The sequence below is a fragment of the Eubalaena glacialis genome, chromosome 3 (assembly GCF_028564815.1).
Source record: "Eubalaena glacialis isolate mEubGla1 chromosome 3, mEubGla1.1.hap2.+ XY, whole genome shotgun sequence".
NCBI lineage: Eukaryota > Metazoa > Chordata > Mammalia > Artiodactyla > Balaenidae > Eubalaena > Eubalaena glacialis.
In genome coordinates this window covers 26,746,487-26,772,444 of record NC_083718.1, presented here as the reverse complement: position 1 = coordinate 26,772,444, position 25,958 = coordinate 26,746,487, and the positions used below count along the sequence as shown (strand labels likewise).

The window sequence follows — 25,958 nt, the reverse complement described above, 5'->3', positions numbered from 1 at the left end:
GGGGGAAAAAAGCTACAGAACAAATAAGTATAAATGCAAGATTTGGGCTGCTTTTAGGAGAAAGTTCCTTAACCTATTGATCCTTCCTTAGGTTAGCACTTATCATTTCACTTTAGAACTTTTCCTCAAGGAGAAACATGGAATAGAATCAGAAGCTACTTTTATTTTGACAGCACAAAAACATTCTTTCTTTAGCTCCCAAAGTCCTTAAAACTAATAAGACAGTCATTTGCCTTGGATTTAACATTCACACAATCGTTTCTTTGATCCACAATGGAGTCTGAAGGAAAGAGTCCATGTGGATGAAGCCAACATACCTCCTGAGCAGTGGTTCTCCAAGTGTGAGGCCCAGACCAGCAGCAGCAGGAGCTTGCTAGAAATGCAAATTCTCAGGCCCGCCCCAGACTTCCTCCTGAAGCAGCAACTCTGTGGGGGGTGGAGGTGTGGCCAGCAATCTCTGTTTCAACAAGTAGTTTAAGTTTGAGTAGTTTCCTGTTTTTTTTGTTTCTTTTGAGTATCCTCTTTATTTATTTATTTTTTAAAATCAATTTCGTTTACTATTTTTTTTTTATTTGGTTGTGCCGGGTCTTCGTTGCGGCAGGCGGGCTCCTTAGTTGCCACTCACCTGCTCCTTAGTTGTGGCATGTGAACTCTTAGTTGCGGCACGCATGTGGGATCTAGTTCCCTGGCCAGGGATCGAACCCAGGCCCCCTGCATTGGGAGCTCATAGTCTTAACCACTGTGCCACCAGGGAAGTCTCTAGTTTGCTGTTTGTAAGTAAGAAAACATGAGCTTCACCTTGCATGCTTATATGAAATCAATTCCTGGGAACGTGGTTACTGAAAACAAAAATGTGCAAGGGAGACCGTAGTTGGTGGCCAATTGCCTCATACAAGTTTATAAAGAAAAGAATCTGTGTTGTGTCCCTTGTGTGATTGATTGACAGAAACCCAGTCACTGACTGGGAGCGTGAATCAGCTGCAGGACAGAGTAATAATGTCCAATAGGTGAGCTAATACGGGATCCCGAGGGTGGAGGAGCCAAGGCTGCGGATTCTCCTCTACTAGGGAGAAAAGAGATGTTCTTTTCTGTCAGGTAGTTCCTTAACTACCACCAACATAGTCTGTTCCGTGGTAGAACAGAGCAGTCTACGTCCTGTGGATTTATGTACAATTACCGTACAACAAGTGTTCTCTTCTTGAGAGTTCTGAAGCAGATCTGTCTGGCTCTTTCCTTGAATGCAAATGTTTTGGCATACTTTGCTTTCCTAGGTAAGGAGTGTGCCTTCCTCATTGGCATTTTAATAAATTATTATTTGTTGATTGACTGGTTCATTATTCTCCTTGTCATGTAACGTGGCTGCTTCTAGCACCAAGTTCATACGCATACAGCAGCCTCCTAACTCTGCACAGAGTTGTGATCTACACAAGCCCCACAGTAGACTCATTGAACAAGTGGTCAGCACGTCTAAAATGCTATGCTATTAAAGTGCTAGTTGCATAAACGCTCTCTTCCTTAACTTTTGTAACAGCCCACAGTGGAAGAAAGTTGGTGGTGGTGTTAGCACTGGTTTACGGATGGAGAAATCGTGACTGCAGAGCTGTTGTTCTATTGCAGAGTGATGGGAACCTCCCAGTTACTTTCCTTCTCTGTCCTTCAATGGCTCCCCATTGTCCCAGTTAAGTACAAAGTTTTTAGTTTGGAAAGGAAGTCTCTTCACAATCTGACATCCACCTATTTTTCCAGTCGAATTTCTTACCCCTCCTCCACCCTGCCCACCCTAAACAGCAACAGAGTGAAATCATAAAACAATAGTCACTGAGCCCTTACTGTGTGCCAGGCTCTTTGCCAAGAGCTTCACATGCATCAGCTCATGTAATCCTCATAACAGCTTCCATGAGGTGTAGGCATTATTACCACCTCCACTTTATAGATGAGGAAACCGAGGCACAGAGAAGATGAGACACTTGACTCAAGGCCCCATAGCTACTTGCAGGTTCCAACACACCAGTCAGCCTCTGCCCACACGCTCCCTCTGCCTGGGTGCCCGCGCCCTGCCTTAGGTGCCTAGCTGACCCTGACTCCTCTTCCAAGTCTCATGGATCATCATCTTCAGGAAACCTTTCCTGGCCCTGCTCCCCTAGTGGAAATGTCCCCTCCCACTGGATCCTCATGGTTTCCCAGGACAAAGCTCTTTTGTACCACCTGGTACACTTTTTATCTCACCTGATACACTAAGCCCTTTGAAGACAACAGCTGGTTTTTAAGCTCTGTAACCACAGAGCCTGGCATGGTACCTGGCTCAGACTGAGATGTGCTCAACAGATGCTGAAGGAATGAATGGATGGAGACTTTCTGATTCCTGCTCTGGGTGTTTACCCACTAGACTAGTTGGGGAGTGGCCAGGAGTCTGGGAGAGTCACTGGTCATTGCTTTGTCCAGTCCGTGTCCCTTGGGCAAATTTCTTCAAGCCTGAGGTTTCTAAGTCCAAACAAGATGAACTGTGTACCATGATCTGTTGAGGGGACAGCAGCTCAGGCTCTTTGGAAATACAAAGAGGGCAGTTTGTGGGTTCACCTAGAAGGCAAGATAACACAGCCCTATGTAAGCTGGAGCCCAGGAACAAAGTTCCATCACGGGGATACCTCCCAGTAACAGAGCCCTGTGGCGGTGTCCATTCTATGGAGCCATGATCAAGCTCCCCCATGCATTCTGGTCTTTGAGGAAAAGCTGATTCCACACGATGCAAAAGGGCCTGTGGAGGGTATTTGTGGGACCTAAGTGAAATTCACTCTCATAGTTTGGCAAGCTGTAGCTTCAGACCATCCATCCCAGAACATGATAAATGCTTCTGACGTTTGCTTCAGACACAGCATGCTAGTATGGCTTTTCAATTCTCAAATGCAGGAGTGCACCTTATTGATCAAGTGTCTTTCATTAAAGGTTACTGAAGCCCCTCAGCCACAGGAGTAATGCCCCCCCTCCTAGGCGCTCTCCCCAGGCCCAGCCTTCTAGGCAAGGAGGATTACTGTTGTTGGATTATGGGTATATACCTGAATTTGTTGGGGTTTTTTTTCAATTCTTACCATAAGCACGCTGGAGAAGACTGCAATTAGGTAAATCTCACATTTACTTGGTACTTCTCTCCCTAAACTCCATCTTATTCTTCATATACACATTTTAAGAAAATAAAGAGAAAGCATGTCCTCCAAATAATCCTCCATATTAGAATTTACCATTCTGCTTTGAACCTGTGTCCTGCTGCCAGCGAGGGCTTCCCTGCCAAGGTAGAGCCAGTTAAGGGAATTAGAGGGGGTCAGTGGTTTGCCTCTGGCCAGAGGTGGTGGGAGATTTTCATTAGCATTTGCTCCTTTGCCCCCCACGGGGCTTCAATCACCCCCTCCTCTTATCAGCATGTCCTTCACCTCCAGGGGCTGCCCAGGTTTATCAGATCCCATCGAGTTCTTCCAACAAGAAGGCAGCATGAGCTTGGGGCTCTTTGGAGCTAAGCCGAGAATTCAAGTTGCTTTGGTTCTAAGCCTAAAATCTGAAAATAAAGTAATCTGAAATGGAAATGCCACCTCCTCCCTTTTCTGTTATACGTAGTCCTGACTTTCTCCACCCTCCCACCTCCGCCTGTACCTCCCTTCCTCAGCCCTGGCCTGGGCTCTTTGCATAATGTGCGTTTCATACATGTTCAGTGGAATTGGACAGATGCACTTCTGAGTAGGGAGGCCTTTCAGAGGAACTCACAGCGAAAGCATTGGAGTAATTGTGGCTAGTGTTGCTGTGATTGAACTTTCTTCATCTTTTTTATTGAATGAGAATGAAAATCTCTAAGACTTATTAAGGGTCCAGGGTTTGGGGACCGAGGTACTGGTGTCACGTCTTCCTCCCGCTTCCTTCCTCCCTCTCCTTCCCCTCTTTTAGCGTGAGAAGGTCAAGAGAATGTGGAGTTGGGCATGGCAATCCACTGAGTACGTCAGGCTTCGATGAGAGTTACATTTACCCTGAATGTCAGCTAAGACTGTTCCAGATTTCAACCTCTTGGCCCTAAAGATCCCTCAGGTGCTTTTTCTCACCAGGACAAGTCCCTCCTTCTTCTCTTTCCTAGAACTAGGGCTGCAGAGTTGCAGGCTGGAGAAACAGCCCAGTCCTGGAGTGTGCATCATGCCCATGGCTTTTCCAGGAGGGGACTTTTCCAGGAGGGGACTCGGTCCCCTGCATCGACCCCGACCTCCCCTGGGGGCCTGGAGAAGGACGTCTTCTCTCCCAACACCAAGCATGCAGTCCTGTGGGCCTGGAAAAACCTCAGTGCTGAGCTTGAGGGGGTTCTGTGCTGGCTTACCTGACATCTGTCCCCAGGAAGCACTGAGAACCCGGGCTAATGCTGGCACCCCTAGGTTCTACTCAGGTCTCATCCATACGGAGTGCTGCCAGGAATAAAATTATCCGCTGAGAGATGCACATATGTAACGGAACTTGGGAGCAGCATGAACAGTGTTCCTAAATGACAGTTTTATAAAGAAAATGGACTGAAGTGATGAATGCCAGAAAAATACACAGCTAATTATTAGATGATCACAGCTGTTGCCTTTTTTATTTAGATAACTACGCTGTTTATTATGGTGCTTTACTAAATTCCATGGTGGACCTGGTAGCTAGTATTTCTGGACAGTCCCCTGACAGGGTGATTTGACTTATTTTCAGAGCTCTGGGTGTTATTTATCTAGGTCAAAGGCCAGAAGCAGTGGGATAGTGAAATTCCTGGGACCAAGGAGAACCCAGTAATGAGGGACAGAAGACACTAAATCAAGTGTCAGGTTAGCAAGCTGAAGTCTTCATATTTATAATAAACTGGGCTGCAGAAAAGAAAAACAGCTTTCCCTTGGCCCTGTTGGTGGCCAAGCTGAACAGCATCTTTGGTGACAGACGAGCTGGCATCAGCAGATGCAGCATTTCTTGAATGCTCGTGATTTAACAACAGCTCTATTAGTTAGCTCTCCAGTCATAACCATGAGTGAGCTTTACGGTAAATGGGCCCTTTATTAACTTATTAGTGCCCAAATCCAAACTGAGTCTACCTGAAAGAATTCTAATTTAAGGACTGCCCATTGCTGCTTTTCTCAAAAATTTCTTCCCTGATCTTTTATCTTTTGAATGGGTATTTCCAAAGATAAAATAACCACAATCACCAGAAACTAACCACAATAGTTTTCCTACCCAGTATTCAGAAAAATCTCCATTTGTCACTTACCCAGGATTTACCAAAAATCAGGCATCAGAGAGAGTGGGTGGCAGTTGGAAACCTAAGCTAACTTTGTATCTATACAGATTGGGCAGCCTCGGGCAAGCCTTGGAGCCTCAGCTCTGTAGCGTATGGTGGGATGATGCTTTCTCTCTCGAGCTCTCTCTTATGGGCACAAACGATTAAGAATCTAGTGACTAGGTCTTCTGAACTCCCAGGTCAAAGGTGGTTAAAGGGAGAGCTGGGAGAGCAGAGATCATCGGCTAGATTCCTGAGGACACCGTACAGTGCTGTCATGAATGAGGGCTCAGTGTGATGGTAACTGTTATTTATTGAGGACCTACTTTGTGCCAAGTACTTAGCGTGATTATTTGCTTAATAATCTTATAAAGCCCTCCAGATAGGGGCTATTATCTCCATTTTAGTTTTGAGGAAACTGTTAAAATAATATGTTGCTAGTCACACAGCTCGTAAGAGCCAGGACGTCCTGACTTCAAAGTTCATGATCTTTGTAGATGTGGCTTGCGGGAGATTAAGTCATTTGTCCACAGATGCACATCAGTAAAAGGTACAACCAGAACTCAAACCCAGGCAGTGGGTCTCCAGGCTGTGCTCCACGTGGTCAGAGGCAGGACACGCAGACAGTGAGCATTCTTAGTATTGGAGAGGGTCAGAATCCCACATCCCACTTGACAGAGAATGCCTGTGTCTTAGGATGTAGCTTTTTTTTTTTTTTTAATATGTATTTATTTATTTATTCGGCTGTGCCGGGTCTTAGTTGTGGCACGCGGGATCTTTTAGTTGCGTCATGCGGGCTCTTAGTTGCGGTGTGTGGGATCTAGTTCCCTGACCAGGGATCGAACCCAGGCCCCCTGCATTGGGAGCACAGAGTTTTAACCACTGGACCACCAGGGAAGTCCCAGGATGTATATTTAAACAGCTTATCCATTTAAAATAAGTATCCTAGCACTGAACTAAGAGATGGGCTGCTGTCAGAGTCTCAGTCCTTGCTGACAGACTAGCCCCTGAAATGTGCCCATCTCCCTCCTCGAATCCTGGCCAGCTTTTTTCCCAGCCTGCTAATTGGCGTAAGGGGCCCCGCTCCCAAAGGCTGCCCGGCCATGAGCCTCACGGGAAGGACTTGTCCCCTGGCTTCGTTCTCCCTCCCTCCAGCACTGTGGTCCCCTGATGGCTGCCTGGTGACAGATGCTGGTGATGGAGGGCGTCAGGGAATCCCCCATCCCCACTCCCCAAAGCACTTCTTCGCTGAGCACCTCTCATTATGGCCCCATTTCTGGTCTCGCACATGTTCTCCCACACTTAGCTCTATTATGCCACCACTTGTCTCCTTTCCCAGCCCGGCTTTGAATAATGTAAATCTTTCCTCTTGATAGCATCGCTGCTCATTATTTTCTGTCTGGCACCACATGAGCTTACCCACTGGTACCTCTGAGAAGCCAGCCACCCACAGTGGAGGGACAGCCCCCCCCCCATCTCTGTAAAGGTGGTTCAGTGCGGGCCCAGCCCCAGGTGGGAGAGGTTCAAGCCCTGCTGGCTTTGGTGGGAGGACAGCACTCTTTCTTTGGCTCCGACCCAGAACACTCTCTGTAGGAGGAGTGGGTCAGGGGCCACTGCCCTTTCACCTTTGCCAGGCAACTGGCTTTGGACAGGTCACTTGAGTACCCTCTACTGAGCGATTGACTTTATCAACACAGGGCAGATGCTGCCCCCAAACAGGCCCGGAGTGCCCTCAGCCTCCTGAAGTCTGCCCTCTGCCCCCCAGACTCAGCACTGGATCCAACTGCTGTGGACCTCCAGGTGAAGATAGCCCATGGCCTTCGAATATGTCATGTAGGATTATTACTGTGGTTTTATGCGAAGAAATACACTCCAATTTTGTTCTGTAACTAACAACTCAACTGTGCCTAGAATCTCCGGAGTCCCTCAGTGTGACCCTGTGATTCTGTAACGGTAACGATGTTCGATGGAACATCGTTACCCTCAGTTTGTAACCTAATGTTTAAAAGCTCCCTCTGTAAATGTAGGAAGCACAACCTGCTTGGTTCTCCCTGGACTTCCCAGTATCGGAGTTATTTGAGACCTCCAAGATTATTACTATTTGGAATTTGATTCCATGGTCTCCTTAAAAACTTCTGGAAGCTTTCAGGCACATGAAATCATCAAGATCTTCCTTTAGAAAAAGTAATTTCAGATTATTTCTAGAAATTTTACCAGAAAAGTGTTTAAACTTTCTCCTGTTCTAAAACCCAATTTTAATTTGTTTCTTTACAAAACATCTTTGCCTGTCTCTCGTATCAGGTTAAGCAAGCACATTTGGCAAATCAAAAGGGGGGGAAGAAAGTCATGTTTGTGGCTTTCAGTGTGCCAGTGGTGGATTAGCAATAGAATCTTACATTATATTATAAGGAGGAAACCACTCTTTAAATAATGGCTGGAAAATCACACCCTTAATCCCTTGCAGTGTGTTTTAGAAATTGGCACTATTGGAAAAATCTTTTACAAATAGATTTGTCAGAATGTCCTAAGCATAGAAGAATATGGAAGGTGGCTGAATTTCTTGGTAGATCAGAAAAGCAAGTGTGTTGAGAAGAATACATATTGAGAAGTGTATACTGTTTAAGATTCCTGTCTCTTCAGTCATCTTACTTGGAATGGTTGGAGAATTTTCCTGAAGTGGCTAATGTACCATAAGTAGACAATGTTGAGTACATCTATCACGTGTGATCAAGACAGAAAAGAAAGGAATAAAATAAGGTAAATACCTCATTTAGCTTTTAGAGCCTCAGATCAAATTCTACATGGATTACTCACCTTTACAGAAGATGTAAGTAGACTGTATATTCTTTAATTTAGGCGGGGGGTGGGGGGAGGAAGAAGGAGGATATTTTATTCTTTGTCTCTCTTGTCACTGTGGATGTGTATGTTCATTAAATTTTTTTTTCCTTTAATTAAAAAAATTAAGCCTTGGAGAAAGGCTTCTAATGCCATTAATTTGATGTAGAAAGTCTACTTTATACTAGTTGGTTTGAAGAATATGAATTCATTCTTTTTTTCCTCCCTTCTTTTTTTCTTTGAAGAATGATATTTTACATTTGTATGTTGCTCTAGAGTCCGTCTTTATTTCTTTATTTCTTCACACCTGTCCTGCAAGGGAGGTGACACAACTGGCCCACTTTAGGGGTAAGGAAACCAAGGCCCCTGCCTTAGATGAAGAGCCACACCATGGTGGTGATGTTTGGATAAGAACCCAGTCTCCTGGCTCCTAGTTCACGGCAGGCAGTGCCCATCGCACCTGGAACCTGTAAGAAAGGAGAGGTACTTTAGGTACAATGGACCTTTTTGTTATCCCTCCATGTTTTTCCCTCAAGAGCTGAATCCCATCCAAACATACGTAGAAACCAAGGAAGGCTTCCTGGGCTGCGCTGAGGGCAGCGCGGCACTGCCTCGGCCCTCCCCGTCGCTGTCATCAGGCAGGGCTGGACGTCAACTCAGTCTCTCGCCTGGGCTTCGCTCTCACTTGTCTGAGGCTAAATCGCCCTTGAGAGATGGGACGGTGGATATTGACATGGCTTACGTTCATCACCGGGAGTCTCAGTGTCACCATCGCTGCCACTCTGCCTCAGCGAGAGGGACACAGGACTCTGGACTGAGTCGCCAGTGCTCCCTGGCTCTGCAGCTTGGCTGTTCTGTCTCGGGAGATGGCTCCTTCGGGTCTAGAATCCCTTCTGATGGTCTCACCCGCCCTACTTGCCCCACCATTCTTCCTGCTGGCAGTTTTTGGTGAACCCATCTCACATGCCTCTGTGTGTCTTGGAGAACCATTTCCAGATGTGTTTTAGGAACTTAAGAGTAGATGTGGAAGGTAAAGATAATTCTGATACTGAGGATTGCTGTGTCCTCTCTGTGTCCCACTACCCCACCATCGTCTGTAGTCTTTCTCTGACTGGTGAGGGATCCTTCGGATGGTCAAATTTGCCCCCAGCCCTCCTGGGCCATATAGTCTGAAGAGAGCCTGCGGCCGGACAGCTTGGGGGTAGAGAGACAGGCAGTGAGGAGCCTCCCTGGTCCTCACTGTGCGCTTGTGCACTGAGCCTCGGGATGGGGGGTGTGGGGGGGGGGGGGAGTCTGGGTGACCACGTGGGCGGATCTGCCTGTCAGTGGGCTGCCCCGAAGGCTGTGGCAGTCGGCGCTGCTTCATGTTGATGAAGAGTCTGTCCAGTTCAGGCGCAAAGCTCTGAGAGTCTCACATATCCGCTCTCCATCAGTCCTGCCAGGCCGTCCAGTAGGAGGCGCTGGAATGCTTAATGAGCAAGATAGGAAGACAAGTGCTGCCTGGAGCAACAGCTGTCTGCCACCATCCACTGAATAATTAGATAACTGCGCCAAAGCGGGGTCTCAACCAGGGAGAACTTTGGTAGTTGAGCTGCTAAGCTAGTCCCAGAGAGTCAGGGCGTCAGGCCCACACTCCCCCACTTTGGGCCTTTCTAGCTCCTCTGCTGCTGGGCCTAAAATAGTGACAGTCGCCTTGACCCTGAGAGCTGGGGAGAAGGCTATGCATGTTGACAGCTATGGGTACCCTCTACCCAGGGCAGCAGTCAGAGGGAGGGTTGACGTACATGTTGCCAAGAACCTACCAGTGTTTGCAACAAAAGCACAAACTCCTGGCAAGAAGTCGGGAGACTTTCTTCATCACAAGTGGTATCTCCTAAACACTTTAATTACAGAGGATTAGCAGGAAGTGGAGTGCTGGGCTCAAGGAATAATGACACAAAGAAACGAAGCAGAGAAACCCAATTTCCTTCCTTTAAGGGGAAAAAATTATCCATTTATTTAAATGAATTACAAAGGAGAGAATGGAGTGTGGCATTTCCCTCAACCCAGAATTCAATGGATTTTTTAAAGAGCTGCATATCTCCTTGGTCAGACCAGAAGCTGGGATCTGCAGCCTGTCTGCAGAAATTGAACTGCAGGCTCGGAACTTCATTAAGATTCAGGAGCCTTCCCCCTGGACAAATGACTCACTGATCCAGCCCCTTCTCTCCTGCTTCTCCTTGCGGGCCCTTGCCTGGCTTAGCTCATATTTTACATTCAGCACCTCTAGTTACCCAGAAATTGCATGCAAAATTGTGAAATAGAAAAGCAGTGGGCCATGTGACTCCATCAGTTCTGCCTGGGGTTGCATCATCCTTGACTTGTAGTGTTCAGGGCCTGGGCTAGGAGGTTTGCTTACAGAAAGACCAGAGGCCCCAGACACCTACCAAAAGTTGCAGTTTGAGTACATGCTCTTAGCACACCTGCTGTGTAAGTGGGGCAAACCTATAGAAATGAATGGAACTGAAATAAGATTGGAGACATTCATGGTGAACAAGAAAATTGCCAGAATGGAATGTAGACAGAAGTGATGGTTACTGTCATATACGCAGTGACTATGCGTGAGACTTGACGGGTTTTACTAACAGGAGCCTTTTAAGGCCCAGCGCTTAATACCCAGCTCCATCTGCAGTGATTCCCCCATGGCATCCTGTTTGTGAGCCCAGGGCAAGGAGTTCTAAAACCTTATCATTCACACTGTGATTGGAAAATGCTAGGATATCGTGATTCGGACTGTGGCAGTACAGGGAGGAGGAGGAGGAGGAGGAGGAGGAGGAGGAGGAGAAACAGGAATCAGGCACCCACCCTGTGCTCAGTACTTCACATGTCAATTCATTTCATTCCCACAACAGTCCCATGAGATAGGTGGTGTTGTCCCTAATATACAGGTGAGAAAACTGAGGCTCCGAGAAGTTTGACTATGTATAGGAGGCAATACCTGGCATAACGGAAAAAGTATAGGTTTTGGAGTCAGAGGTGGGATCAGAGCCTAGCCTTACCATCCGCAATTTCTGTAGCATCTGTTTTCTCATCTATAAAATCTGGACGCCTATGCACTGGCCTGTTGGGAGGATTAAATAAGATACCATAGATAACAGCACAGCCTTAGCACACCATAGACCCTCAGGAAAAGGCAGGTACCATTGTATGACCTCAGAGAGAAAACCAAGAGTTGCACCTTGAAGGGTCAGCCTCATCCCAACCTTCCACCATGACCCCGGCCTCCGGATCCACACCTGAGTACCATTCTTAAGTGATGAGAACAAGCCCAGCCGGGACACAGTGCAGGCCCATCCGATGAGCCCAGTGCCCTAGGAATTCTTTACCTTTCAGCTTTGCCCACTGCAGATGAGTTCCCATGCCTCAGCAGACACGGCTGAGATAAGCGGGAGGATGACCTCACTCGGTATGCACAGTGTAGATTATTCTCTGAGCATTTCTGTATGTTTGAAATCCTTTATGTAAAATTTTACAATCCCTTTCCCCAAAATTGCATGACTGAGATTTCATCAGGCCTGAACATTGATTAGACGAAGAGGGCATGACACAGAGAGGAATTTTAAAATAACCCTGAATATAGCATCAGAATTTGCCACATTGTATTACAAAAATCTCCCGTCTCTGTGTCTGTGTGCCCTGCTACTCTGTGTATTATGTGTCTTTTGCATCCCCAGTGCCTAGCTCAGTGCCTGGCTCATAGAGTAGGTGAAGTAGCAACGCAGTAACAAAGAGCTGGTAAGGGAGCAAATGCTGGCCATTTCCCCGGGATTTGAGCCTCTAGAACTGTGTGTGTGGCTTCAGCTTGACTTCTGCTCACCTCAGAACTCTAGGGCAAGCAGTCCATTCCCACAGATACCCCGCTCAGCCCTGGGGTGGGGCTGAGCTGGGCTGAGCACTAGAAATGTCCATGTTCAATGACTTAGGAGGTGGGTTAAGGGGGCACTGCCGCCTGTTTCCCACAGAGACGCACTTTCATCCCTTGAAACGATCATTTCTCTGCACTCACTTAATGGGATCCCAAATAACATGTTTCAAACAAGTCTTTTATCACTGTTGCCCCTTGGAACACATTTCAAATGCTGGCCATTAAAAACAGGCCGTTTCACCGGCTTCTAATGATGACACTAATAACTGTGGGTTTTTGTCTCTAAGAGTCCTGATGGGCAAGACTCAAGGAGTAAATTACGGAGCTAACTTTTATGTCCAGGGTTTATTGATCTGTGAGCTTCAAGGGAACTACGCCAGCCCCCAAAGCTTGGCAGTCCAGATTACCTTTTCATCTAAGTAATTGGGCCACCTGGGTACAGTTAATTTTCTATTTATATTAACAGGAAGACAAAGAACATGATGTGCCAGTTCTGTAATAAAGTAACAGACGTATCAAAATATTCTACCTGGTAATTATAAATAAATTGAGTTTTCCCATGACCCGCTGAGGGTTATGTTGCTAATTCATTGTGCATTTTATCATAATTCGTCGCGAGAAGATTCCACGCTGCCATGTATGCTTGTGTCTCCAGAGTACGTAAAGGTGTTCCATCATAAAGTATCCAACTGTCTTAATCCCTGTCATTTCCTGCTTTTGTTTCTTAACAGGTGAAAGTCATGCTTCGCATTTGTTCCACGTTGGCTCGCGATACCTCGGAATCCAGCTCTTTCTTAAAGGTGGACCCACGAAAGAAGCAGATCACCTTGTATGACCCCCTGACATGTGGAGGTCTAAACGCCTTCCAAAAGAGAGGGAACCAAGTTCCTCCTAAGATGTTTGCCTTTGATGCGGTTTTTCCACAAGATGCTTCTCAGGTGGGTACAACCCCTTCTCAGGCTCAGGCAATATTGATTAGTTTCAAGAAGCTTTAACTATTCACTAGGACCCATGAGCTGGGAGGGTATCTTCCAGAGCACTCTGATGGGTCACTTCCACTGTCTACACAACAACTTTTGGAAGCCAATTTGAGTTCCATTGAATAGTTCAGTCCTTTTGAATCGCTGGTGTCACACCTTGGGCAGGATTGTTGTGCCAGGATTTCAACAAAACATACTCTTGGAGAGAAGGAAGAGTGAGCCAATCAGTGAATGGCAAACAGAAGCAGGAAGAGAGCAGGCAGAATTGGAAGTTTCAGGTGCAGCTGCATCGAGGTGCCGGCAACTGGTCCATTAAGACCCCACTCCTGCCTGGGCTTCTGGGTGTGAGCATGTAAGAAGGGAAAAGATGTTTCAAGGAGCTGGGTTAGAATTAGGCAGGGTTTGGGACTTCCCTGGCGATCCAGTGATTAAGACTTCGCCTTCCAATTCGATCCCTGGTCAGGGAGCTAAGATCCCACATACCTCTTGGCCAAAAAACCAAAACATAAAACAGAAGCAATATTGTAACAAATTTAATAAAGACTTTAAAAATGGTCCACATCAAAAAAAAGTTTTTTAAAAAAAAGAAAGAATTAGGCAGGGTTCTAGGGCTCCATAGAGGGCAAGTCCTACTGAGGACCTGGAGTGCTAGGCGGGGAAACTGAGGCTGACGTGCAGTCCTGTGGCCTGGGTCAGGGGAGCAGAGAGGAAGAAGAGAGGCTAGGGATAGCTGGTGTGTTAGTTAGCTATTGCTGCATTGTAAACCACCCTAAGCCTAGTGGATTAAAACAGTAAGTATTTATTATTGCTCACGAGTCTGTAGGTCAGCTGAGCATTCCTCTGCTCCTAGCTCGGCTCACCTGTGTGTCAGTGATCAGCTCTGGGTTGGGTCGGCAGCTCTACTGATCTTGGCTGGATGCTATCACATGTTTGAGGGTTGAGGTCTAGGCTCAGAATTGACACATCATCACTTCTGCTGAATGCGACTGGTGCAAATTCGAGGAGTGGGGAAGAGGCTCTGTCTCTTGATTGGAGGAGCTGCAAAGTCACATTGCAAGGGGCAAGCACACAGGGAGGGGTGGAGAATTGTGGCCATTTTTGTTAGTCTGTTATGAGTACAATTTGGAGGCTTCTTGGGGGCCCAGGGTGCCAAGATTCCTTAAGCAAGGCTCCTGGAACCAATCCCAGTAAAAACAGATGTCTACTAGAAGATTGACTTACACCATCTGCAATGAATTGGTGCAACTGGATCTTCTCGTAGACATCTATAACCCAGGTAATAGGTGTACAGTGGGCTACTTTGCCTGCATTTTGGCATCAGACACCTGCATCTTCCTGATAAATTTCCAGCACTTCCCGAGATTTAAACAAAACAGTGTGCACTCGGGTAACTAATAACCTAGAGCAGAACCTGAAGACAGGGTGCTGATGGCTACCATTTGCAGCTCTTGCTAATTTCCTCCATGCGGTATCTGAGTATAGGAAGTAGCGATGTTCACACAGACACCATAGGCACTTAGCACATATTATAGGCTCCATTCATTAGCAAGCTAAGCATGTGGTTTCCCCAAAGAGTTTTACCATGAGAAGACAAAGTACTTTATGAATAAGTTCTGTAGTTTTTCTCCTCATTACATTTTTTGTGTGTTGTACCACCCAGTGGGCTCACTAATCTAAACCTGACATTGGGTCTAATAAATGGCCTACAAGTAATTTAATTAACACAGTTAAAGCTTTTCAAAAGCGAATCTCCCTAAGTTGTAAGAATTCCAAAGCAAACCCTAAATTAAGTGTGGACTATTAATGAGTTTTAGATTTATTCCGGAAAAGGGAGACATTTTTATTGCTAGTCTTTGCTTACATTTCACACTTGGTTCCAGAGCTCATATGCTCACTCTTACAGTTGCTCTCGCTTCAGAATGCTTGCTTTTGTTACATTTCCAATATAATAAATTACATTTCTATATGAATTTGTAGTTTTCAAGAAGTTTCATATACATTAACCCATTCGACTCTTCCTGGAATTCTGTGGTATTGAAAAGGGAGGTAGTGCTGTTTTCACATTACAGACGAGGAAACTGAGACTCAAAAATTCAGTCTCTCATTCACAGACTCTTTCCTGAGTGGACATCTGTCCTGGAGTCTTCCTGTTAACCAATCCGCGTCCTGCTCAGGATGGTGTTGTATCTTTGCCCTCTCGCCATTTTATCCACTGTTTCCTAGCAGTGTGTCCTTGGACAAGTCACTCCACCTCTCTGGGCCTCAGTGTCCTCATCCATAAAATGAAGACAAGATCAAAATGTGCCTCATTGGGCTGCTGTGATTCACTGTGTGGATACACGTGAGGTGCTTAGAGCAGAGGCAGAACACAGTGAGTGCTCAACAAATGCTACCGTTTTTACTATTCTGTTGTCATTGTTAATAGTAATATCATGCTGCCGGCGTGGCCAGCCTCAGCCCCCGTGAAGGAGCACCCTCTGAGCCTCCGAAGCAGGAAAGCAGGAAAGCATACAGAATGCACCTCTGCTCTCAGGCCCCTGTTGTTGGCCTGTGAGGCAGCAGCAACCACCGTGGCCCAAGGCGGTCATGAACTTTGCTTTTACCCGGTCTCTAAGGACATCAGCTTCCTGAAGCTAAGCAGTGATTAGAACAGTCCTTGCTCCTCCTTATAAGCTACACTCAGTACCCTCGAGTGGCCTTGGCGGTCATCAGCTGCCCATTGCTAGGGAATACCTCTGCTGGTTCTGGCTTTGGGGAGGTGTCTTAGTCCATTTTCTCTGCCTTAACAAAACAGCACAGACTGGGTAGCTTATAAGCAACAGAAATTTATTTCTTACTGTCCTGGAGGTTGGAAGTCCAAGATCGAGGAGCTGGCAGATTCAGTGTCTGGTGAGGGCCCCTTCTTGGTTCATAGACAGATGTCTTTTCGCTACGTCCTCACATTGTGGAAGGTCCAGGGAGCACTCTGGGACCTCTTTTATAAGGGCACTAATCCCATCCACGAGGGCTCCACCCTCATGATTAATCACCTCCCAAAGGCCCCACCTTCAAATACCATCACATCAGACATTCAGTTTCAACATATGAACTTGGTGGGGTAAGGGGAACACAAACATTCCATCGTCACCAGGAAGGGTGTGCAGGAGGACTGAGTCCTGCCGGTGGGTAACAGGCTTCTTGCACACCCAGCCCTGCCTGTGGAGTCCACTTGGGAAGGCTCCTGCTTCTCTAGGCTCAAGGGGAAAGACAGCAAAGGGCCTCCAGGGGCCATTGTCAGCTAACAAACACCAGATGGACATGTTGCTGACCGTTCTCTTCTCAGTGGACACTGGGCAAGAATTCTGCAAGGGGAGGCCTGCCCACCCTGCGCCCTGTGAGGCTGCCCCCATTTCTCTCTGTCCTCAGGCCTTTGGACGGGTGATTCAGTAATGTGTGCGGATTTGGTCCACACACAACCATCTTTCTCTTTGCTGACCTTGAATCTAATACAGTTTGTTTTATGTATGGCTCAAGGTGAGCTCTCAGCCTCCTAACCCCCATCTCACTTTATGTCCGAGGAAGGCAGAGTTCATTCGGTGATAACTTCTCCTGGCTCTGCAGGGGCACCGTTAGCAAATTCCATCAAGATTCCACCTCAATCTCAGGGTTTAGCTCCGGACTCTCATTGCCTAGGCCCTGGGGGTGAGACAGATCCTGTGGTCCCCACCGCAGCCTCGTCCTGCCACCCCCTTCGTTCAGGAGGAGCCCCCAGCAGAGCTGCTGAGGCCATCACCAGAACAATTGACAGTTGTTAGGACTGTGGTTTTTCAATTTCGGTTCGGGAGAGAAAATTGATTTTCAAACACTTAGGTTCATTGTGCTGTTGCAACCTGGAGCTGAATAACTACATTCAGTGCCGAGGCTGCAGTTCTCAGATTCCCACTGGGAGGCACGTTGCTCCGATGCCCGCTGAGCCCCGGGTTTGCACATCCTCTGAATGCTTCCAGATCTGACTCTGGTGCTGAGGGAGAAAAGAAGGTGCAGCACACGGTGAGTGATTCTGTCCTCCTGCTGCTGTGAAAGCCTCAGATGCTAACCAGAGAGATTTCCCAGACCCCCAAGTTGGTTCACAAAATTTATTTTCTTATCATTTGCAGAACGCTGTATTGGGTGTTAATGGGGATATACAAAATGTTACCAAGAGACTGGCCTCTGTCTAAGGATGTAATAATCACATTGGAGATGAGACACATAACAGGCTGCAGACCACCCATTGTAACATACTGACCAATGGTGATTAATAGTATATACATTGAATGTATCTAGATAGAAAGAAAGAAAAGGCTGGTTTTGAAAAGAGAAGGATGTAGATGGAGAAAGAGGAGAGAGTTAGGAAGACAAAGCAGACATGCATCACAAACCTCCTGCTTAGATTAGAACTATAATGTATCCCAAGGTCACTTTCCTGAAATGGCACATCACCCTTTACCCTCTAACAAGCCTAGCCATTTCATAAGCTCTGAGTGTGTGTGTAAAGGGAGGATCTAGTTAGCAGAGGGTGAATGGAATATTTAAATACTTGGCCGGGGAGGAGGCCAGAATGGCGTGAGGTCCATGAAAGCACTCTGCGTTCCCGTTCCAGCCTGTTCGTGCCTGGTCTGCAGAGACAGCAGCTGAAATGTACCACAAATTAGCAGAAGGGCGGCTTGCATTTAATGTGTGTAATGCTCAGGCTTGCGAGAGGGTGGGAGGTACGAAGGGTTCTGTGCACCTCCAGAACCGCGTTAGAGCCGACCCACCTAGAAATGCCATGGCTCTGGGACCCTAAGTCCCAGGAAAGCAGGTGCAAGTTTCCATTGTTAACGGTCGACTCACAGTTTGTGTCTCCTCTTGTGTCTGCCAGGCTGAAGTGTGTGCTGGAACCGTGGCAGAGGTGATCCAGTCTGTGGTCAACGGGGCAGATGGCTGTGTGTTCTGTTTCGGCCACGCCAAGCTGGGTCAGTGAGAGCTTTACTTTTTCATGCTGCTTGCTGGATTTCCCAATCACTTTATCCATTCTTCTGTATTGTACCCAGAGTCCTCGGATGAAGGGAAAGGTGGTTTCCCGCAGGTGCTGAATTGAATAATCATGAATAACCATTTCTGCTTCTGAAATATAGATGCTCATCCTAAGTGGATTCCCAGTCATCTAGGAAAGCCTTAGAGTCCAAGAGATGCACAAAAGGAGTAGTGGGGTTGTTCCCACTCGGTCCAGGTCAGGGTCACGCCCAGAAAGCCAGCAGGAAAATTACATTACCTGAGCAGGGGTTGCTGGGGAGCAGAGAGGACCCCCCTTCCCCAGAGGACTTGGGTTCAACATAATGCCAGAGGAGCAGCCACCAAGCAAAGGCCAGACCACATTAGCACCTGTCTGGGGAGATCAGTCTGCCAGCATCCTTGCTTCCCACCACGCAGCTGTCGGGAATCCACCTGTGCTGAAGCACCTGGGAAAGGCGGCCGCCACACACCTCTGTGAGGGTTTGATGACTGAATCCTCTTGAAGTGCCTTCTTAATCCTGACCTGTGGCCACCTGCTCACCAGGTCTTACTCTACATGCTTGATAAGTTAGTAACTTGGCGAGTTCCAAAAAGTGTCCCTGGGCAGAGCTTCCAACAGCAGCTTTGCAATGATGGAGCCAGTTCTAGGCCAGATCGGAAAGCCCATTTCATCTCACTGCCACTTCGGTCTTCTTGATCTCTGATCAAAGCAGTGATCCAGATTTTAATGGAAGTTGCCCATGCAAGATATACACAGCATTTAACTTGAAGAAGGATATAAAGTGTAAGTATGTGGAGTGAATCTGTGGGGTGATGATAAAAAGAACCATATTAGTGATGGAAGACTTCTGCCTTCCCACCATGAGGAAAACAGTATGGACACTGGATAGCTTGTAATGTTTGGGATCCTCCTCAAGGTCAATTGTGATTTAATCTTGTCATTAGTCGGGGCTCTCACATTCTTTATTATAGCTATTCCATCAATAGTACTTGGAAATGTCAAATGTTTAATATTTCTCTCACCTTTTCATTTCCTTTCTTCCCATTCCCCACTCCCCAGGCCTTTCTTCTGCATCCTTGGCATCTGTTCTTGAGACTACAGAATGATGCCTGGACACTCAAGCTGCTTTTCTTTCTTTCCTTGCTCTCCCAGGAAAATCCTACACCATGATCGGAAAAGACGATTCCATGCAGAACCTTGGCATCATCCCCTGTGCCATCTCTTGGCTCTTCAAGCTGATAAATGAACGGAAAGAAAAGACTGGAGCCCGTTTCTCGGTGCGGATCTCAGCCGTGGAGGTGTGGGGCAAAGAAGAGAACCTTCGGGACCTGCTGTCGGAGGTGGCCACGGGCAGCCTGCAGGACGGCCAGTCTCCGGGCGTGTACCTGTGCGAGGACCCCATCTGTGGCACGCAGGTGATTGCTTCTGGGGCTTGGCTGGCTCCGAGGTGGCTCATCCCTACCTCGGCGGCTGGGGAAGTTCACCTCGTGACTCACTCAACATGTAAACGGGGGAGGCTTGCAAGTGTTTACTTTAACGTGGACTGAAACTTTACGGCCTGCAGCTGCAGGGCCAGCTGCTCGCCCAACCTAAATATTTGTACCTTGAATCTAATTGACAATGAGCAGGAACCACAATTGTTGTAGCATTTGGGGGGAATTGAATTCACTTTCTTTACGCCCCTTTCAAAAAAAAAAAAGAAAATACAATCTTTCTTTTGTTTAGCAATAAGCGGAAATGTTTACTGCTTTGCACAAATAGCTCCAGCCATTACTGGGGCTGTTTATGGCTCTATAAACTGTGTTTCTGGCACTGGTTTACAGCCGGACTAGTAATGCTGTAGGAAAAAGTAATAACCACTTTCTAATTGGAACCATGACATAATTGCTGGAACCATGGAAGCCAAGAGAAGCTCCAGTTCGCCTTTTCAGGATGTCATGCCTGTTGTGAGTGTTTCTCCCTCGCTGTTTGACAGCAGAGGTGGGAATGACCTGCGAGGACCCTGGTACATATCCAGAATAATCAGTTTTTCCCAGTCTTTAGCTATAGGCTCTATTTTCTAGTTTTATCAGATGCCTCCTTTTTAGGTAGGTGTTCATTTTGGTAAGCACCTGCCTCACCCCAGGTGGGACTGTTTTCTCGGGTGAGGATACCCACTCTCTTACCCCCATCTACTCACACCTGGCCATGTTCTTCCCCTGCTTAGAGCACCTCAGATCCTTCCACTTCCATTAGGAATCCTCGTGATTCGCAAGGGGCCCTACACAACCTTCCAGCATCACCTGCCACCACTCCCCTCCTGCCACTCCTCTTAAATTACATTTAGGTCCCCTAAGAAAGCAGTGCCCCTCAAACTTCAATGTGCATAAGAAGCACTGGAGATCTTGTTAAAATGCAGGTTCTGGTCCCGTAGGTCTGGGATTGGGCCTCTGATGACGCATTTCTAACGAGCTTCCCAATGGCGGACCACACTTTCAGTAGCAAGGCTCTAAGGCACCAACCATCCTCCCTCTTTCTACTCTGGGCCTTTGAACATCCTGTTCCCTGTGCACAAAACGCTGCTGACCCCTCTCCTCTCGCTCTTCATCTGGCTAACTCCTTATTTGTTGGGTATCAGCTAGTTGGCACTTCTTCCAGGAAGCCCTCTTAGATGTTTCTCCTGACTGTCGATTGTGATTGCCTGGTTAGTTCTCAGCAACTCCCAAAGGTCCATACCATGTCTGACTAAAATTGGCTCTTCATAGTTTTAACAGATGCATCAGATACCATTTGGCTATGAAACCTAATTAGAATGCAAACTAAGTGGTCATACAAACATTAATCCAGTGGCTCTCAAACTTCAGTCTTCATCAGAGTCACCTGGAAGACCTGTTAAAACACAGACTGCTGGGCTCCACCCCTAGAATTTCTGATTCAATAGGCCTGGAATAGAACCCTCAAATGTGCATTTCTAACAAGTTCCTATGTTACGCTGACGCTGCTGGCCCAGGGACCACACTTTGAGAACCACCAGTTTGGAAGCATAAGATGTGCTCAGACCATATCTACACAGCACCTGCGATGGAATCAGTGTCACCCTACCCACTGCTCCCACTCCAAGCATTACTTAGACATTCAAATATGCTATAACCTCCATTCACTTTTATAACTCCTTTAATGAAGTTCCACAGAGGTGAAAGCTCTGGTTAACTGAAGACTAAGAAAAAGAGGAAGAGACCAACATCCTCTTTACCTTCTTGTTGAAGAATCTTAAACATTCTTTGGGTTATCTTTTCTGCGATAGTAAGTATAAAACAACGAGCACCACAGAACCTCTCTTTGAAGTTTGAGGATTTCGATGGTCTCAGGTTCCAAATATCGACTCTCATGGTTCAGAATTACAGGTACAGTTAGAGTCAGAATAGAGGACTGTCAAAATTTGACCCTAAGGCACATACTCCAAATCATTTCTTTGAATAAATCAGAAATATTAGTTTACTTTTCTTTCCTTCCACCCCCAATGGAGGAGTGCTGGTCAAATGCTGATAATATCACTCTGAGTAAGGTTTACTATAATTGCCAAGGCATCTCATAGGATTTAGACACGTTGCCCACAGGCCTTCTTTAATCAATTAATGAGTATACCATGAACATGAATTTAGCAACTAAAGATAAAATAGATAGCCCTTAAATGATATAGATGAGACATTCAAGTATCTTGGGTGTTTTCATATGTCTTTTACACTTACTCCTTATTTATAACTATGCTAGTAAATGTGGCCTAAAATTGGCTCTAATTAGATAGCTGGGAAAATTGAGAATTGAGTTAAAGCTAACTAAGTTTTTTCACTTCTTTGTGATACCAGTACTATCTGGACTAAAATCACACTTTGCAACCCACCTGCTTCTAAACACTCTAATCTTTGAAATCAAGATGCGGTCACATCCCTCATGTTTTCTTAGGTACCTGGATTGCCCAGGATGTTGGTTTGCTGGCCTCTGCGGAGGTCAGGGTGGGACACCTGCCCCCATGGATCACCCAGATACAACCATTTGCTTTTCACACCTGATACTTACAGATTGTACTTCAGTTGTAAAATGGGTGAAAATATGTTTCATCCAATAAGCGTGCTCAGTGTTAATGTTCAGATATGAATAAATTAAGCTGAGAATTGCACATGGGTAGAGGCCCTGGTTCCAGAAGGACGTCCAGCCTTCGAGAATGCGGAACGGACAGCCAGGCCCGAGTGGCAGGCACACCGCCCGCCTGCAGCTTCAGTCGTTCCCTTGTGTCTTCCAGCTCCAGAACCAGAGTGAGCTGCGGGCGCCCACCGCGGAGAAGGCCGCCTTCTTCCTGGATGCTGCCATAACCTCCCGGCGGGGCAGCCAGCAGGACTGCAACGAGGACGACCTCCGCAACTCCCACATGCTCTTCACGCTGCACATCTACCAGTACCGCATGGAGAAGAGCGGCAAGGGGGGAAGTAAGTCGGCCTCTGCCCTCGAGCCTCCTCAGCCCTCCCTGGAGAGAAGCCTCTCCTCGAGGGCAGCTGTGACCTTTTAAAATGTAGTACGATCTGACCAGTGTGGAGTGTACCGATGTGTCATTCAAGACCGTTGTGTAGTCTGGGCCGACGTTTGCTTTTGAACAACCCAGGGGAAAGGGCTCGCTCGGTAAAGGTGATTTACAGATGTAATTGCCATGGGAACGTGAGAGAACAAATGTTAAAAAGAAAAACAGCTGCTTCATAGTATCTTTTTGTTCAAAAACCTTAAAGGTGCTTATCATGAAAGACCAACATGTATCTACCAAAGCACCCTGGCAATGTTACTAATCAGTAGCTTGAAGCCACTATATGGACCGGAAAGAAACAAAACCATGTCTTTTAAATAGTCTATAAATCAGACTTCTGAATAACGAACCAGATTCTGGCTGCCTCCCTGCCTCAGGTAATGCCCAACTGTGACATTTCTCTGTACAAACCTACGCCCAGGGCATGCTCTGTGAGCAAGCTGCCCCTCCGGGAACCCGAATCAATGCTTATACGGTCCGCTCTTGGCTGTTTTCAAAGCTGGCACCGACCTTGGTGCAGCGCTCCATCCTTTGTCTGCCAACTACTATGTACTGTGTGCTCAGGAGCTGAGCACCAGCACTCAGCTGAGTGTCTCAGGTGGGATCCTGGGCCGTGGGCAAAGTCGTCGGTGGACCTCAGTGGGCTTTTCTAAGGCAAGTGTGGGCCACAGGGCTGGGCTGGCTGGGCAGCAGCTTCCAGAGTCTCTCTCTGTCCACTTCTACAGGGCTTTCAAAACGTAGGCAACTGGCCCCCAGTGCTCTCCAAATGATTGCCTCAAGGACACTGGATGCCAGAAAAACACACAAAAGCCCTGAGTTAGGAGACTAAGCCTGGTGCCTAGAAGTTGTGCAGCTAATTGACTGATGGGAGGCAATCAACTAACCTAATTGCAGGTGGAGCCTGGAATTAAGACATGCGACCGGGACCTGTGGACGGGCTCCCCAATTTGGGCTCCTTGTTGCCCAAAGACTTGGAGACCGGTTTTCCTGGAGATAGCTCTTGGGGGCTTCTGTTCCCCCTTTCCGCATGGGGGAAGTGGAAGCTCCCTCCTCCCCCCACCTCAATGCCTTTGTTGGCCCAGTCTTCTGTTATTGTTCCTACTCCTTGTTGTTATTTAGTTCAGGTTTATGAGGTATAATTTAAATTCAGTAAAACTTACCCTTTTTCTGTGTTGTTAAATCAATTTTGGCAAATCTATTCAGTCGTGTACCCAGCACCACTATCAAGATATAGAACAAAGTCATGGCTACAGAAAAGTCCGTCTTGCCCTACTAGTCAGTCCCCTCCCCAGCCCCTGGCAACCACTGATCAGATTTTTGTCCTTATAGCCTTGCCTTTGTCCAGAACAACATGTAACTGGAATCATGTGGTCTATATGTGGCCCTTTAGTGTCTGGCTTCTTTCACTGAATATAACGCATTTGAGATGCATCCATATTGCTGCATGGATCAGTCATTCACTTACATTGCTTGCCGCCTGCTCCTTTAGTTTTGACCGGGCCCAGAGATGCACCCCTACCCTACCCCCAGGCCTAAAATCTCACCAGGTATCCTCGCTGGGGTCAGAGTTCCACTAATGCAGTCTCAGACCCGCCGCCTTGGCTACCTGCACTGACTGCTGCCCAGGAATCAAGAGGTACTGGCCCTCACTTGCACCCAGGGAGACGTACCATCCGCAGATCAGATCGCTCTTGACAACCAGTGATGGTGATAAAGGTCTGACTGGGGATGAGCAAAATATTTTGAATGCGAGTCTTTCAGGGGAGATTGATTCTCAATGAAGGGCTCGCATCATGTACGGCACTCCTGTTTAGAATAACTTGCTTAAAGAAGGAAGCAAGGGATTAGGATAGAGATGAAATGATCCAGACCTTTAAAATCTGTAACAGAATTTGATCCACAGTTCTCCTAACAATCTGGGAGCTGGCTTTAAATCCTGCCCTCACTGATTTTTCTGAGTTATGTCTTAGCAGCATGAATGTGGGAATCTGAAAAATGTTTATTTTATTCTTTTAAGCTACCAATAATAATCATAATCAAAGCCTGCAGTGGATTCTTGTACTCGCAGCAAAGGGTGGCTTTTAAAAGATCTGACTCTGGAGCCAAATGGCTTCCAAATGGCTCTGAGCAGAAAAGCTCAGGAGGGAAGGATAATCCCTCCTTCTAGGTTTCTAGGCAAGTTAAAATAACTTGCTTTCAGTTTTTCACTTTCTTTCATGGTTCTGCCCTCAATTTGGAATCTGAAAGTAGGGAGGAATCTTGAAAACAAAGAAACAATTAAATTATTTCAACTATAAGACCTTAACGTATAGCTTCCACAGAAGTATAGGCTAGGACATTCCCTAAACCCAACAATCCACCCAAGTCCTCACCTAACAAATCCTGGGCACTTATTAAATATTTAACATCAAATTCATTTTCTTCCTGTTTATAAATTGTGAAAGTGAATTGCTTTTAAATAGTAAATTCAGGTTAAAAGACAAGGCAGATACTATTAATGGCTTCCAAAACCTAGTGAGGTACTTTCTAACGTATCTGTAGATGAGAACAAAGAAAAGGCAGGCATCCAGGCTGATGTGGGTGTTAGCCCCGGTGAGGCTGGCTTCCGGTGAGGAAGGGAATCCAGGCCAGAATGCACACAGCCTCCTAGCCCACGGCTTGCTTGACTTCAGTGCATTTATATCTGTTTAAAATATAATGAGGAGATTTGGAGTGTTGTTTAAAATGGAAATTTTGTTTACTTATATATAAGCAATAATCCCTGTGGACCTGGCAGCCAGAACTCAATTAAGGAAAAGTTTATTAATTAGTCACCCTGCAGGGAAACAGAGCAGAGCGAGCTGCTGGTAACTGGCCATTAGAGGCCAGTGAAGATGCTGGATTCAAAGAGGTCTCTGCTGCAAGAACTAAACACACCATGTGTATATGGGCACCTGGAGCTTATACACATATATGCATTTTATAAACACACACGTACATACACGTATGCACATATAAGTGGAAAGACAAAAATGTTTACAACATGTCCAGGCAAGGTAGAAAAGAAAATTCTGTGTGGATGTATCACTGCTTTGCAGATAGCACTAGGTTAAGCTTAAAATATTTCCTGCTTTAAACATTTTTGGAGCATTCGTGGGGCTGGTTCTTCACCTGTCATGGAGCCTTCCCCTGCTTTGCAAAGCTATATCTGTAAAGGCTTGAGATTTCCCTTGGGAATTGCAGCAATGGGGAAGGGACCCTAAAACCATGACAATCAGGAGTTGCTCCTCATAAAGATGAGTGAATTAGGAGTCCAAAGCCAGATGCTACGAGTGATACTTCAGTGGAACACGTTCACAATACAGAATTTTCCAAGTCCTATTGATTAAGATGGTTTTTAAAAGCCTCACTTTGGTGAGTAATCT

At 46.6% G+C, this 25,958-nt stretch overlaps 1 protein-coding gene across 1 annotated transcript in view; it reads left to right on the top strand.

Annotated features, from left to right (window-relative positions):
- Positions 1-25,958, top strand: part of KIF26B (kinesin family member 26B) — a 490,689-nt gene that overhangs the window by 385,675 nt on the left and 79,056 nt on the right. Inside the window, exons 6-9 of the mRNA XM_061187375.1 lie at positions 12,737-12,943; positions 17,868-17,961; positions 19,155-19,417; positions 22,282-22,465. Of these exons, the coding sequence (XP_061043358.1) occupies positions 12,737-12,943; positions 17,868-17,961; positions 19,155-19,417; positions 22,282-22,465 (748 nt within the window). The remainder of the gene's footprint in view (positions 1-12,736; positions 12,944-17,867; positions 17,962-19,154; positions 19,418-22,281; positions 22,466-25,958) is intronic.